Genomic DNA, 14,903 nt, shown 5'->3' on the forward strand with positions numbered 1-14,903 from the left:
AACAGGATGTTATCTCTAGAGGGGGAACAAACAGGATGTTATCTCTAGAGGGGGAACAAACAGGATGTTATCTCTAGAGGGGGAACAAACAGGATGTTATCTCTACGGGGGAACAAACAGGATGTTATCTCTAGAGGGGGAACAAACAGGATGTTATCTCTACAGGGGGAACAAACAGGATGTTATCTCTACGGGGGGAACAAACAGGATGTTATCTCTACAGGGGAACAAACAGGATGTTATCTCTACGGGGGAACAAACAGGATGTTATCTCTAGAGGGGGAACAAACAGGATGTTATCTCTAGAGGGGGAACAAACAGGATGTTATCTCTACGGGGGAACAAACAGGATGTTATCTCTAGAGGGGGAACAAACAGGATGTTATCTCACGGGGAACAAACAGGATGTTATCTCTAGAGGGGGAACAAACAGGATGTTATCTCTAGAGGGGGAACAAACAGGGATGTTATCTCTACAGGGGAACAAACAGGATGTTATCTCTACGGGGAACAAACAGGATGTTATCTCTAGAGGGGAACAAACAGGATGTTATCTCTAGCGGGGGAACAAACAGGATGTTATCTCTAGAGGGGGAACAAACAGGATGTTATCTCTAGAGGGGAACAAACAGGATGTTATCTCTAGAGGGGGGAACAAACAGGATGTTATCTCTACGGGGGAACAAACAGGATGTTATCTCTAGAGGGGGAACAAACAGGATGTTATCTCTAAGAGGGGGAACAAACAGGATGTTATCTCTACAGGGGAACAAACAGGATGTTATCTCTACGGGGGGAACAAATAGGATGTTATCTCTACGGGGGGAACAAACAGGATGTTATCTCTACGGGGGGAACAAACAGGATGTTATCTCTAGAGGGGGAACAAACAGGATGTTATCTCTAGAGGGGGAACAAACATGATGTTATCTCTAGAGGAGGAACAAACAGGATGTTATCTCTACGGGGGGAACAAACAGGATGTTATCTCTAGAGGGGGGAACAAACAGGATGTTATCTCTAGAGGGGGAACAAACAGGATGTTATCTCTAGAGGGGAACAAACAGGATGTTATCTCTACGGGGGGAACAAAAAGGATGTTATCTCTACGGGGGAACAAACAGGATGTTATCTCTACGGGGGGAACAAACAGGATGTTATGTCTAGAGGGGGAACAAACAGGATGTTATCTCTAGAGGGGGAACAAACAGGATGTTATCTCTAGAGGGGAACAAACAGGATGTTATCTCTAGAGGGGAACAAACAGGATGTATTCTCTACGGGGAACAAACAGGATGTTATCTCTACGGGGGAACAAACAGGATGTTATCTCTACGGGGAACAAACAGGATGTTATCTCTAGAGGGGGAACAAACAGGATGTTATCTCTACGGGGGGAACAAACAGGATGTTATCTCTAGAGGAGGAACAAACAGGATGTTATCTCTACGGGGGGAACAAACAGGATGTTATCTCTAGAGGGGGAACAAACAGGATGTATTCTCTACGGGGGAACAAACAGGATGTTATCTCTACGGGGGGAACAAACAGGATGTTATCTCTAGAGGGGAACAAACAGGATGTTATCTCTAGAGGGGGAACAAACAGGATGTTATCTCTAGAGGGGGAACAAAACAGGATGTTATCTATAGAGGGGGGGAACAAACAGGATGTTATCTCTACGGGGAACAAACAGGATGTTATCTCTAGAGGGGGAACAAACAGGATGTTATCTCTACAGGGGGAACAAACAGGATGTTATCTCTACGGGGGAACAAACAGGATGTTATCTCTACGGGGAACAAACAGGATGTTATCTCAGGGGGAACAAACAGGATGTTATCTCTAGAGGGGGAACAAACAGGATGTTATCTCTAGAGGGGGAACAAACAGGATGTTATCTCTACGGGGGAACAAACAGGATGTTATCTCTAGAGGGGGAACAAACAGGATGTTATCTCTACGGGGGAACAAACAGGATGTTATCTCTAGAGGGGGAACAAACAGGATGTTATCTCTAGAGGGGGAACAAACAGGATGTTATCTCTAGAGGGGAACAAACAGGATGTTATCTCTAGGGGGAACAAACAGGATGTTATCTCTAGAGGGGGAACAAACAGGATGTTATCTCTACGGGGGGAACAAACAGGATGTTATCTCTAGAGGGGGAACAAACAGGATGTTATCTCTAGAGGGGGAACAAACAGGATGTTATCTCTAGAGGGGGAACAAACAGGATGTTATCTCTAGAGGGGGAACAAACATGATGTTATCTCTACGGGGGGAACAAACAGGATGTTATCTCTACGGGGGAACAAACAGGATGTTATCTCTACGGGGGAACAAACAGGATGTTATCTCTAGAGGGGGAACAAACAGGATGTTATCTCTAGAGGGGGAACAAACAGGATGTTATCTCTAGAGGGGGAACAAACAGGATGTTATCTCTACGGGGGGAACAAACAGGATGTTATCTTTACGGGGGGAACAAACAGGATGTTATCTCTAGAGGGGGAACAAACAGGATGTTATCTCTACGGGGGGAACAAACATGATGTTATCTCTAGAGGAGGAACAAACAGGATGTTATCTCTACGGGGGGAACAAACAGGATGTTATCTCTAGAGGGGGAACAAACAGGATGTTATCTCTACAGGGGGAACAAACAGGATGTTATCTCTAGAGGGGGAACAAACAGGATGTTATCTCTAGAGGGGGAACAAACAGGATGTTATCTCTAGAGGGGGAACAAACAGGATGTTATCTCTAGAGGGGGAACAAACAGCGGTAAAAACAGCCAGATTTTCAAAGCAGCACATTTCACACCCCATAATGTAATATAAGAGCACTGAAGACCTTGTATTGATAAGTTTGTGATATTAGTTTGCGGTAGCTATGTGTTGTAATCTGGGTTGTATTAGTAATATGTTGTAATAGTGGGTACTTGGCGTTGACGAGGATGATGAGGAGGAGGAAGAAGATGAGGAAGGGGTCAGCCTGTTGGAGGTAGAAGTCCCACATGGCCTGAGTCACCTCTGGAAGGCAGTGACTGGAGAACAGACTGCCCAGCTGTAGGACACACAACATACCAGTCACAATCCACCATCCCACTGCAATGGAACATTTAAAACCTTATAGGCTGTACTGACATACCCAGGGTATAGTGGAGGAGTCTGGGGTTAGGGGTTAGATAGACATACCCAGTGTATAGTGGAGGAGTCTGGGGTTAGGGGTTAGATAGACATACCCAGGGTATAGTGGAGGAGTCTGGGGTTAGGGGTTAGATAGACATACCCAGGGTATAGTGGAGGTGGCGTCTGGGGTTAGGTTAGATAGACATACCCAGGGTATAGTGGAGGAGTCTGGGGTTAGGGGTTAGATAGACATACCCAGTGTATAGTGGAGGAGTCTGGGGTTAGGGGGTTAGATAGACATACCCAGTGTATAGTGGAGGAGTCTGGGGTTAGGGGTTAGATAGACATACCCAGGGTATAGTGGAGGAGTCTGGGGTTAGGGGTTAGATAGACATACCCAGGGTATAGTGGAGGAGTCTGGGGTTAGGGGTTAGATAGACATACCCAGGGTATAGTGGAGGAGTCTGGGGTTAGGGGTTAGATAGACATACCCAGGGTATAGTGGAGGAGTCTGGGGTTAGGGGTTAGATAGACATACCCAGGGTATAGTGGAGGAGTCTGGGGTTAGGGGGTTGGATAGACATACCCAGGGTATAGTGGAGGAGTCTGGGGTTAGGGGTTAGATAGACATACCCAGTGTATAGTGGAGGAGTCTGGGGTTAGGGGTTAGATAGACATACCCAGGGTATAGTGGAGGAGTCTGGGGTTAGGGGTTAGATAGACATACCCAGGGTATAGTGGAGGAGTCTGGGGTTAGGGGTTAGATAGACATACCCAGTGTATAGTGGAGGAGTCTGGGGTTAGGGGGTTAGATAGACATACCCAGGGTATAGTGGAGGAGTCTGGGGTTAGGGGTTAGATAGACATACCCAGGGTATAGTGGAGGAGTCTGGGGTTAGGGGTTGGATAGACATACCCAGGGTATAGTGGAGGAGTCTGGGGTTCGGGGGTTAGATAGACATACCCAGGGTATAGTGGAGGAGTCTGGGGTTAGGGGTTAGATAGACATACCCAGGGTATAGTGGAGGAGTCTGGGGTTAGGGGTTAGATAGACATACCCAGTGTATAGTGGAGGAGTCTGGGGTTAGGGGTTAGATAGACATACCCAGGGTATAGTGGAGGAGTCTGGGGTTAGGGGTTAGATAGACATACCCAGCGTATAGTGGAGGAGTCTGGGGTTAGGGGTTAGATAGACATACCCAGGGTATAGTGGAGGAGTCTGGGGTTAGGGGTTAGATAGACATACCCAGTGTATAGTGGAGGAGTCTGGGGTTAGGGGTTAGTGGATAGACATACCCAGGGTATAGTGGAGGAGTCTGGGGTTAGGGGTTAGATAGACATACCCAGTGTATAGTGGAGGGAGTCTGGGGTTAGGGGGTTAGGATAGACATACCCAGGGTATAGTGGAGGAGTCTGGGGGTTAGGGGTTAGATAGACATACCCAGGTGTATAGTGGAGGAGTCTGGGGTTAGGGGTTAGATAGACATACCCAGGGTATAGTGGAGGAGTCTGGGGTTAGGGGTTAGATAGACATACCCAGTGTATAGTGGAGGAGTCTGGGGTTAGGGGTTAGATAGACATACCCAGGGTATAGTGGAGGAGTCTGGGGTTAGGGGTTAGATAGACATACCCAGTGTATAGTGGAGGAGTCTGGGGGTAGGGGGTTAGATAGACATACCCAGTGTATAGTGGAGGAGTCTGGGGTTAGGGGTTAGATAGACATACCCAGGGTATAGTGGAGGAGTCTGGGGTTAGGGGTTAGATAGACATACCCAGTGTATAGTGGAGGAGTCTGGGGTTAGGGGTTAGATAGACATACCCAGTGTATAGTGGAGGAGTCTGGGGTTAGGGGTTAGATAGACATACCCAGTGTATAGTGGAGGAGTCTGGGGTTAGGGGTTAGATAGACATACCCAGGGTATAGTGGAGGAGTCTGGGGTTAGGGGTTAGATAGACATACCCAGGGTATAGTGGAGGAGTCTGGGGTTAGATAGACATACCCAGGGTATAGTGGAGGAGTCTGGGGTTAGGGGTTAGATAGACATACCCAGGGTATAGTGGAGGAGTCTGGGGTTAGGGGTTAGATAGACATACCCAGGGTATAGTGGAGGAGTCTGGGGTTAGGGGTTAGATAGACATACCCAGTGTATAGTGGAGGAGTTGGGGGTTAGGGGTTAGATAGACATACCCAGGGTATAGTGGAGGAGTCTGGGGTTAGGGGTTGAATAGACATACCCAGGGTATAGTGGAGGAGTCTGGGGTTAGGGGTTAGATAGACATACCCAGGGTATAGTGGAGGAGTCTGGGGTTAGGGGTTAGATAGACATACCCAGTGTATAGTGGAGGAGTCTGGGGTTAGGGGTTAGATAGACATACCCAGGGTATAGTGGAGGAGTCTGGGGTTAGGGTTAGATAGACATACCCAGGGTATAGTGGAGGAGTCTGGGGTTAGGGGTTAGATAGACATACCCAGGGTATAGTGGAGGAGTCTGGGGTTAGGGGTTAGATAGACATACCCAGTGTATAGTGGAGGAGTCTGGGGTTAGGGGTTAGATAGACATACCCAGTGTATAGTGGAGGAGTCTGGGGTTAGGGGTTAGATAGACATACCCAGTGTATAGTGGAGGAGTCTGGGGTTAGGGGTTAGATAGACATACCCAGTGTATAGTGGAGGAGTCTGGGGTTAGGGGTTAGATAGACATACCCAGGGTATAGTGGAGGAGTCTGGGGTTAGGGGTTAGATAGACATACCCAGGGTATAGTGGAGGAGTCTGGGGTTAGGGGTTAGATAGACATACCCAGGGTATAGTGGAGGAGTCTGGGGTTAGGGGTTAGATAGACATACCCAGTGTATAGTGGAGGAGTCTGGGGTTAGGGGTTAGATAGACATACCCAGGGTATAGTGGAGGAGTCTGGGGTTGGGGTTAGATAGACATACCCAGGGTATAGTGGAGGAGTCTGGGGTTAGGGGTTAGATAGGGACATACCCAGTGTATAGTGGAGGAGTCTGGGGTTAGGGGTTAGATAGACATACCCAGTGTATAGTGGAGGAGTCTGGGGTTAGGGGGTTAGATAGACATACCCAGTGTATAGTGGAGGAGTCTGGGGTTAGGGGTTAGATAGACATACCCAGTGTATAGTGGAGGAGTCTGGGGTTAGGGGTTAGATAGACATACCCAGGGTATAGTGGAGGAGTCTGGGGTTAGGGGTTAGATAGACATACCCAGTGTATAGTGGAGGAGTCTGGGGTTAGGGGTTAGATAGACATACCCAGTGTATAGCGTAGGAGTCTGGGGTGATCTTCTTGGTGTCGAGGAAGGAGCAGAGTTCTGGTTCATGATACTGAAGAAGCAGCCTGTACAGGTGGAACGGACGGCCCTTCGCTACACAGTCCCTGGACAGGAAGATATACCCTTCGTTACGCACAGGGTGTGTGTGTGCTGGTGTGTGTGTGTGTGTGTGTGTGTGTGTGTGTGTGTGTGTACTGTGTTGTGTGTGTTACTGTGTTGTGTGTGTGTGTCTCACTGTGGTATATATTTATTAATGACAGCGTAGAAGCAGTTGTAGAGTTGTGTGAGTGTGTGTCCGTGTGTGAGTGTGTATATAACATTAGTCATCTCTAAAATTACACTATGTTATTATATACTCAAGTTTATCATTTAAAAGTGTCTGTAATAGAATAAACATGGTATAAACTAAAATGTAGACATTAAGAAATGCATATCTAGAGCTTCCTACATATTTTTTTACAATTGTCATCTAGATCAGGGTTTCCCAACCCTCTCCTCGGCCCACCAAGACAGAGCTGTTGGCTTCAACAGTCATCTAGATCAGGGTTTCCCAACCCTCTCCTCGGCCCACCAAGACAGAGCTGTTGGCTTCAACAGTCATCTAGATCAGGGTTTCCCAACCCTCTCCTCGGCCCACCAAGACAGAGCTGTTGGCTTCAACAGTCATCTAGGTCAGGGTTTCCCAACCCTCTCCTCGGCCCACCAAGACAGAGCTGTTGGCTTCAACAGTCATCTAGATCAGGGTTTCCCAACCCTCTCCTCGGCCCACCAAGACAGAGCTGTTGGCTTCAACAGTCATCTAGATCAGGGTTTCCCAACCCTCTCCTCGGCCCACCAAGACAGAGCTGTTGGCTTCAACAGTCATCTAGATCAGGGTTTCCCAACCCTCTCCTCGGCCCACCAAGACGTTTCACATGTTTGTTTTAACCCTAAACTGGCACACCTGTTTCAATTAGTCAAAGGCTTGATGATTAGTTGAGTAATTGAATAAGGCGTGCTAGTTTAGGGTTAAAACAGAAATGTGAAACGTCTGGGGGAAACCCTGATGAGGGGATGACGGCTCATAATAATTGCTAGATTGGAAACCATGTGTTTGATATATTTGATACCATTCCACTACAGGCCCGTCCTCCACCAACCTCCTGTGGTCTCACCGTGGTATATATTTAGTGTAGAGGTGTGTGTGTGTCTCACCGTGGTATATATTTAGTGTAGAGGTGTGTGTGTGTCTCACCGTGGTATATATTTAGTGTAGAGGTGTGTGTGTGTCTCACCGTGGTATATATTTAGTGTAGAGGTGTGTGTGTGTCTCACCGTGGTATATATTTATTCATGATGGCGTAGAAGCAGTTGTAGAGGTCGGAGCGGGGCAGCTGCAGGCCCAGCAGAGGTTTGAGGAGGTGTGGCCAGGAGAGGTCAGGGGTGAAGTTGATGTTTCGGGACTTACAGTAGAACGTGATGACAGACTCTACGTCAGACACCATGTCACGCCCCTCCTCCTCCGCCACGCCCCCCAGCTGGTCTGGAGACAGGAAGCAGAGACACAGGGTCAGAGGTCATTACGATGTCCATCACTCTCAGGAAACAGACAGTATGGAAACAGAGTTGAGAGAAATCCTCCTGGGGCCATATGTATCCAGCCTCTCAGAGTAGGAGGGCTGAAATCCTCCTGGGGCCATATGTATCCAGCCTCTCAGAGTAGGAGGGCTGAAATCCTCCTGGGGCCATATGTATCCAGCCTCTCAGAGTAGGAGGGCTGAAATCCTCCTGGGGCCATATGTATCCCAGCCTCTCAGAGTAGGGGAGGGCTGAAATCCTCCTGGGGCCATATGTATCCAGCCTCTCAGAGTAGGAGGGCTGAAATCCTCCTGGGGCCATATGTATCCAGCCTCTCAGAGTAGGAGGGCTGAAATCCTCCTGGGGCCATATGTATCCAGCCTCTCAGAGTAGGAGGGCTGAAATCCTCCTGGGGCCATATGTATCCAGCCTCTCAGAGTAGGAGGGCTGAAATCCTCCTGGGGCCATATGTATCCAGCCTCTCAGAGTAGGAGGGCTGAAATCCTCCTGGGGCCATATGTATCCAGCCTCTCAGAGTAGGAGGGCTGAAATCCTCCTGGGGCCATATGTATCCAGCCTCTCAGAGTAGGAGGGCTGAAATCCTCCTGGGGCCATATGTATCCAGCCTCTCAGAGTAGGAGGGCTGATCTAGGATTTTCCATCATAACGAATCAGATGGACCGGAGGGACCTGATTCTAGATCAGTGCTCCTACTCTGAGACTCTATTCATATGGCCCCAGGGCTAAATATGACTAGCCAGCAAATAACCTTTCAAGCAAATGTGTCTTGTAGAAGAAAGGTCTCAGGATTGATTATTCAACCAACTATAACATTCTCTCCCTCAGTTTGTCTCTCTTCACTGTGTCACCATATGCTGGCCTACTCCTGGAGGTAAGGCCTGGGGCTTTCCTGGCTCTGTGCCCCATGAAGGGCTGCCTATTCTGGGCTGAGTCCTGGAGCAGTATCCATGTCAGTTCTGCTGGCTAACCCATCCTACTATCAGGCAGAGAAAGGACTGTGCAAAGCTGATGATAGCTGACAGTTTCTGCATAAGATCCAAACTGTATGAGAACGCAGCGTGTGCAGGTGTTTGTACTTGTGTTTCTATTGTCTGTTCTCAATATTGTGCTGCTGACAGAATTATGACTGAGCTACGGAAGACAGAATTATGACTGAGCTACGGAAGACAGAATTACGACTGAGCTACGGAAGACAGAATTATGACTGAGAATAATCCATCCTATGAAGTGTCTTGAGCAGGGCAGGTGTAATATAATGTATACTGAACAACAATATAAACAACATGTAAAGTGTTGGTCCCAGGATTCATGAGCTGAAATAAAAGATCACAGACATTTTCCATACGCACAAAAAGCTTATTTATTTCTAATTTTGTGCACAAATGTGTTTATATCCCTGTTGGTGAGCATTTCTCCTTCTACCATAAGCTACGGACAACAAACACAACTGCATTTTATCGGTGGCAATTTGAATGCACAGAGATACCGTGACGAGATCCTGAGGCCCATTGTTGTGCCATTCATCCACCACCATCACCTCATGTTCCAGCATGATAATGCACGGCTCCATGTCACAAGGATCTGTACACAATTCCTGGAAACTGAAAATGTCCCAGTTCTTCCATGGCCTGCTTGCTCACCAGACATGTCACCAATTGAGCATGTTTGGGATGCTCTGGATCAACGTGTACGACAGCGTGTTCCAGTTCCCGCCAATATCCAGCAACTTCACACAGTCATTGAAGAGGAGTGGGACAACATTCCACAGGCCACAATCAACAGCCTGATCAACTCTATGTGAAGGAGATGTGTCGCACTGCATGAGGCAAATGGTCACACCAGATACTGACTGGTTTTCTGATCCACGCCCCTACCTTTTTTTGGGGGGGGTTTAAGGTATCTGTGACCAACAGATTCCCAGTCAGGTGAAATCCATAGATTAAAAGGTCTAATGAATTTATTTCAATTGACTTAGTTCCTTAAAAGAACTGTAACTCAGTACAATCTTTGAAATTGTTGCATTCCTATTATTGTTCAGTATATCTCTATCTATCTATCTATATATATATGAATCAGTAGGTGTTCTAAAACTTTTGACCGGTAGTGTGTATATATAATGTAGATACTGTATGTAACAGTCACTCACCAATGAGCTGCTGGCAGCGGGTGTGTATGACGGTCTGTTCTGGAAGATCCAGGACTCCATCCCACGAGGACAGACTGTCTCCTTTACCGGCCACGTTCAGAGCAATCTGACAAAACACATCAACTAGTTAGTAGCTGACAGACGGGATCAGATCATCAGTTAGTAGCTGACAGACGGGACCAGATCATCAGTTAGTAGCTGACAGACGGGACCAGATCATCAGTTAGTAGCTGACAGACACGACCAGATCATCAGTTAGTAGCTGACAGACGGGACCAGATCATCAGTTAGTAGCTGACAGACGGGACCAGATCATCAGTTAGTAGCTGACAGACGGGACCAGATCATCAGTTAGTAGCTGACAGACGGGACCAGATCATCAGTTAGTAGCTGACAGACGGGACCAGATCATCAGTTAGTAGCTGACAGACGGGATCAGATCATCAGTTAGTAGCTGACAGACGGGACCAGATCATCAGTTAGTAGCTGACAGACGGGACCAGATCATCAGTTAGTAGCTGACAGACGGGACCAGATCATAGGTAGCTGCAGACGGACAGATCATCAGTTAGTAGCTGACAGACGGGACCAGATCATCAGTTAGTAGCTGACAGACACGACCAGATCATCAGTTAGTAGCTGACAGACGGGACCAGATCATCAGTTAGTAGCTGACAGACGGGACCAGATCATCAGTTAGTAGCTGACAGACGGGACCAGATCATCAGTTAGTAGCTGACAGACACGACCAGATCATCAGTTAGTAGCTGACAGACGGGACCAGATCATCAGTTAGTAGCTGACAGACGGGACCAGATCATCAGTTAGTAGCTGACAGACGGGACCAGATCATCAGTTAGTAGCTGACAGAGCGGGACCAGATCATCAGTTAGTAGCTGACAGAGCGGGACCAGATCATCAGTTAGTAGCTGACAGACGGGATCAGATCATCAGTTAGTAGCTGACAGACGGGACCAGATCATCAGTTAGTAGCTGACAGACGGGACCAGATCATCAGTTAGTAGCTGACAGACGGGATCAGATCATCAGTTAGTAGCTGACAGACGGGACCAGATCATCAGTTAGTAGCTGACAGATGGGACCAGATCAGAGTTTTTCCTGGTTCCTCACCTCTAACCCCCCTAACCCCCTCTCCATCCTCACCCTCTGACCCCACCCTCTCCACTCACCTCTCCACTTATTCTGACCCCACCCCCCTCTCCATCCTCACCCTCTGACCCCCCCACCCCCTCTCCATCCTCACCCTCTGACCACCCCCCACCCCAGTCCCTCAACCCCCCACCCCTCTCTCCTACTTCACACTCTGACCCCCCCCACCCCCCTCCCTAGTCCCCCACCCCCTCTCCTACTTCACACTCTGACCCCCCCACCCCCTCCCTAGTCCCCCACCCCCTCTCCTACTTCACACTCTGACCCCCCACCCCCCTCTCCATCCTCACCCTCTGACCACCCCCCACCCCCCTCTCCATCCTCACCCTCTGACCCCCCCACCCCTCCCTAGTCCCCCACCCCCTCCGTAGTCCCTCACCCTCTGACCCCCCACCCCCTCCCTAGTCCCTCACCCTCTGATCCCCCCACCCCCCTCTCCAACCTCACCCTCTGACCCCCCACCCCCTCTCCATCCTCACTCTCTGACCCCCCACCCCCTCCCTAGTCCCTCACCCTCTGACCCCCCCACCCCCTCTCCAACCTCACCCTCTGACCACCCCCAACCCCCTCTCCATCCTCACCCTCTGACCCCCCCCACCCCTCTCCCATCCCTCACCCTCTGACCCCCCACCCCCTCTCCATCCTCACCCTCTGACCACCCCCCACCCCCCCCATCCCTCAACCCCCACCCCCTCTCCTACCTCACACTCTGACCCCCCCCACCCCAGTCTCCAACCCTCACCCTCTCACCACCCCCCACCCCCCCTCTCCATCCTCACCCTCTGACCACCCCCCCCACCCCCTCCTCACCCCTCTGACCCCCCACCCCTTCCTCACCCTCCTCACCCTCTGACCCCCTCCACCCCTTCCTCACCCTCTGACCCCCTCCCACTCCTTCGCTAGTCTAATCCCTCCCCCTCTGTTAAGGCAGGCCGAACCCACGACCCCTGACCTCTCTCACCTTCCACAGCTTGGCTCTCTGCTGGGCTGGTAGCTCCTGGACTCGAATAACCCCCCCGTCCTCTTCCCCATCCAGCCCCAGCCCTCCTCCCAACCCCAGCTCCCTCTGTACATCCATCTCTAGCTCCAGGTCAGAGCCTCCAGAGTCCAGGGCCTCAGCCAGATCCTGATCCCTGCAGGACAGAGAAACAGCAACACTATCAGAGAAACATCTAACACCTATAGGGCAATGTTGCAGGACAGGACAGGTCAGAGAAGAAGACAGGACAGGTCAGCGAGCAAGACAGGACAGGTCAGAGAGCATGACAGGACAGGTCAGAGAGCAAGACAGGACAGGTCAGCGAGCAAGACAGGACAGGTCAGCGAGCAAGACAGGACAGGTCAGAGAGCAAGACAGGACAGGTCAGAGAGCAAGACAGGACAGGTCAGAGAGCAAGACATGACAGGTCAGAGAACAAGACAGGACAGGTTAGAGAAGACAGGACAGGTCAGAGAGAAAGACAGGACAGGTCAGAGAGCAAGACAGGACAGGTCAGAGAGCAAGACAGGACAGGTCAGAGAGCAAGACAGGACAGGTCAGAGAGCAAGACAGGACAGGTCAGAGAGACAAACACTGTTGAACTGTTTCAACGCTAAATCTTTCAGCAATGTCAATAACTCTTAAGTATCTCCAATACTGATATGCTATTTGTTTGACTACTGTTTCATCTGTCTACAGGGCTTTTTCAAATGTCACGGGGATGTGAGGTAGAGTCTATTTCTGACACCACTGAGCATCAAACACATTCTAATGCAAATCAGAAAGCATCAGCCACACCTCAAAAAAAAAAAAAAAAAAAAAACATATTGTAAAGTGGTTGTCCCACTGGCTATAGGGTGAATGTACCAATTTGTAAGTCGCTCTGGATAAGAGCGTCTGCTAAATGACGTAAATGTAAATGTAAACACTCACAACCTGAACATTCAATTTCCAGCTTGTGTCCGTCTCACTGCTCTGCTAGCCAGCAGATACACACTTTCCTACTGTCACAGAGAGACAACAGGGGATTGGTGGGATCTCTTTTATATAGTAACTGATAGGTGTTGGAATCTGATCATATGTAAAGTACGCAGCACAAAATAATCAGATTTCTCAACAGAGCAAGCGGAGTGTGGTCAAAGTCCCCTGCTGTTACCATGGTATCCAGGCTGCCTGACACTAGCAGTAGCAGGGCTAAGCTAGAAACAGAAGGCTACACTGACTTCCTGTATCTAAAATGGTCTGCAGTAACTGATAGGTGTTGGAATGTGATAATCTGGTAGGTAAGCAGCTCTAAAGAAGCAGATTGTTCTACAGAGCAAAAGGAGCGCAGATCATTTTAGAAACAGGAAGTCAATATAGCCTACTGTTTCTATACTGCTGTATCAGGATAGTACTGTGTACTGAGGAGGGGACAGAGTTATATACTGCTGTATCAGGATAGTACTGTGTACTGAGGAGGGGACAGAGTTCTATACTGCTGTATCAGGATAGTACTGCGTACTGAGGAGAGGACAGAGTTCTATACTGCTGTATCAGGATAGTACTGTGTACTGAGGAGGGGACAGAGTTCTATACTGCTGTATCAGGATAGTACTGTGTACTGAGGAGAGGACAGAGTTCTATACTGCTGTATCAGGATAGTACTGTGTACTGAGGAGAGGACAGAGTTCTATACTGCTGTATCAGGATAGTACTGTGTACTGAGGAGAGGACAGAGTTCTATACTGCTGTATCAGGATAGTACTGTGTACTGAGGAGAGGACAGAGTTCTATACTGCTGTATCAGGATAGTACTGTGTACTGAGGAGAGGACAGAGTTCTATACTGCTGTATCAGGATAGTACTGCGTACTGAGGAGGGGACAGAGTTCTATACTGCTGTATCAGGATAGTACTGTGTACTGAGGAGAGGACAGAGTTCTATACTGCTGTATCAGGATAGTACTGCGTACTGAGGAGGGGACAGAGTTCTATACTGCTGTATCAGGATAGTACTGTGTACTGAGGAGAGGACAGAGTTCTATACTGCTGTATCAGGATAGTACTGTGTACTGAGGAGAGGACAGAGTTATATACTGCTGTATCAGGATAGTACTGTGTACTGAGGAGAGGACAGAGTTCTATACTGCTGTATCAGGATAGTACTGTGTATTGAGGAGGGGACAGAGTTATATACTGCTGTATCAGGATAGTACTGTGTACTGAGGAGAGGACAGAGTTCTATACTGCTGTATCAGGATAGTACTGTGTACTGAGGAGGGGACAGAGTTCTATACTGCTGTATCAGGATAGTACTGTGTACTGAGGAGAGGACAGAGTTCTATACTGCTGTATCAGGATAGTACTGTGTACTGAGGAGAGGACAGAGTTATATACTGCTGTATCAGGATAGTACTGTGTACTGAGGAGAGGACAGAGTTCTATACTGCTGTATCAGGATAGTACTGTGTACTGAGGAGGGGACAGAGTTCTATACTGCTGTATCAGGATAGTACTGTGTACTGAGGAGGGGACAGAGTTCTATACTGCTGTATCAGGATAGTACTGTGTACTGAGGAGAGGACAGAGTTCTATACTGCTGTATCAGGATAGTACTGTGTACTG

At 48.7% G+C, this 14,903-nt stretch overlaps 1 protein-coding gene across 1 annotated transcript in view; it reads right to left on the reverse strand.

Annotated features, from left to right (window-relative positions):
• The window catches only part of tbc1d23 (TBC1 domain family, member 23), a 43,075-nt gene that overhangs the window by 11,813 nt on the left and 16,359 nt on the right, over positions 1-14,903 (reverse strand). Inside the window, exons 2-6 of the mRNA XM_045212595.1 lie at positions 12,280-12,451; positions 10,149-10,254; positions 7,739-7,946; positions 6,405-6,528; positions 2,945-3,069 (exon numbers count right to left, since the gene is read on the reverse strand). Coding sequence (XP_045068530.1) covers positions 2,945-3,069; positions 6,405-6,528; positions 7,739-7,946; positions 10,149-10,254; positions 12,280-12,451 — 735 coding nt within the window. The remainder of the gene's footprint in view (positions 1-2,944; positions 3,070-6,404; positions 6,529-7,738; positions 7,947-10,148; positions 10,255-12,279; positions 12,452-14,903) is intronic.

Source organism: Coregonus clupeaformis, unplaced genomic scaffold, assembly GCF_020615455.1.
Source record: "Coregonus clupeaformis isolate EN_2021a unplaced genomic scaffold, ASM2061545v1 scaf0028, whole genome shotgun sequence".
Taxonomy (NCBI): Eukaryota; Metazoa; Chordata; class Actinopteri; order Salmoniformes; family Salmonidae; genus Coregonus; species Coregonus clupeaformis.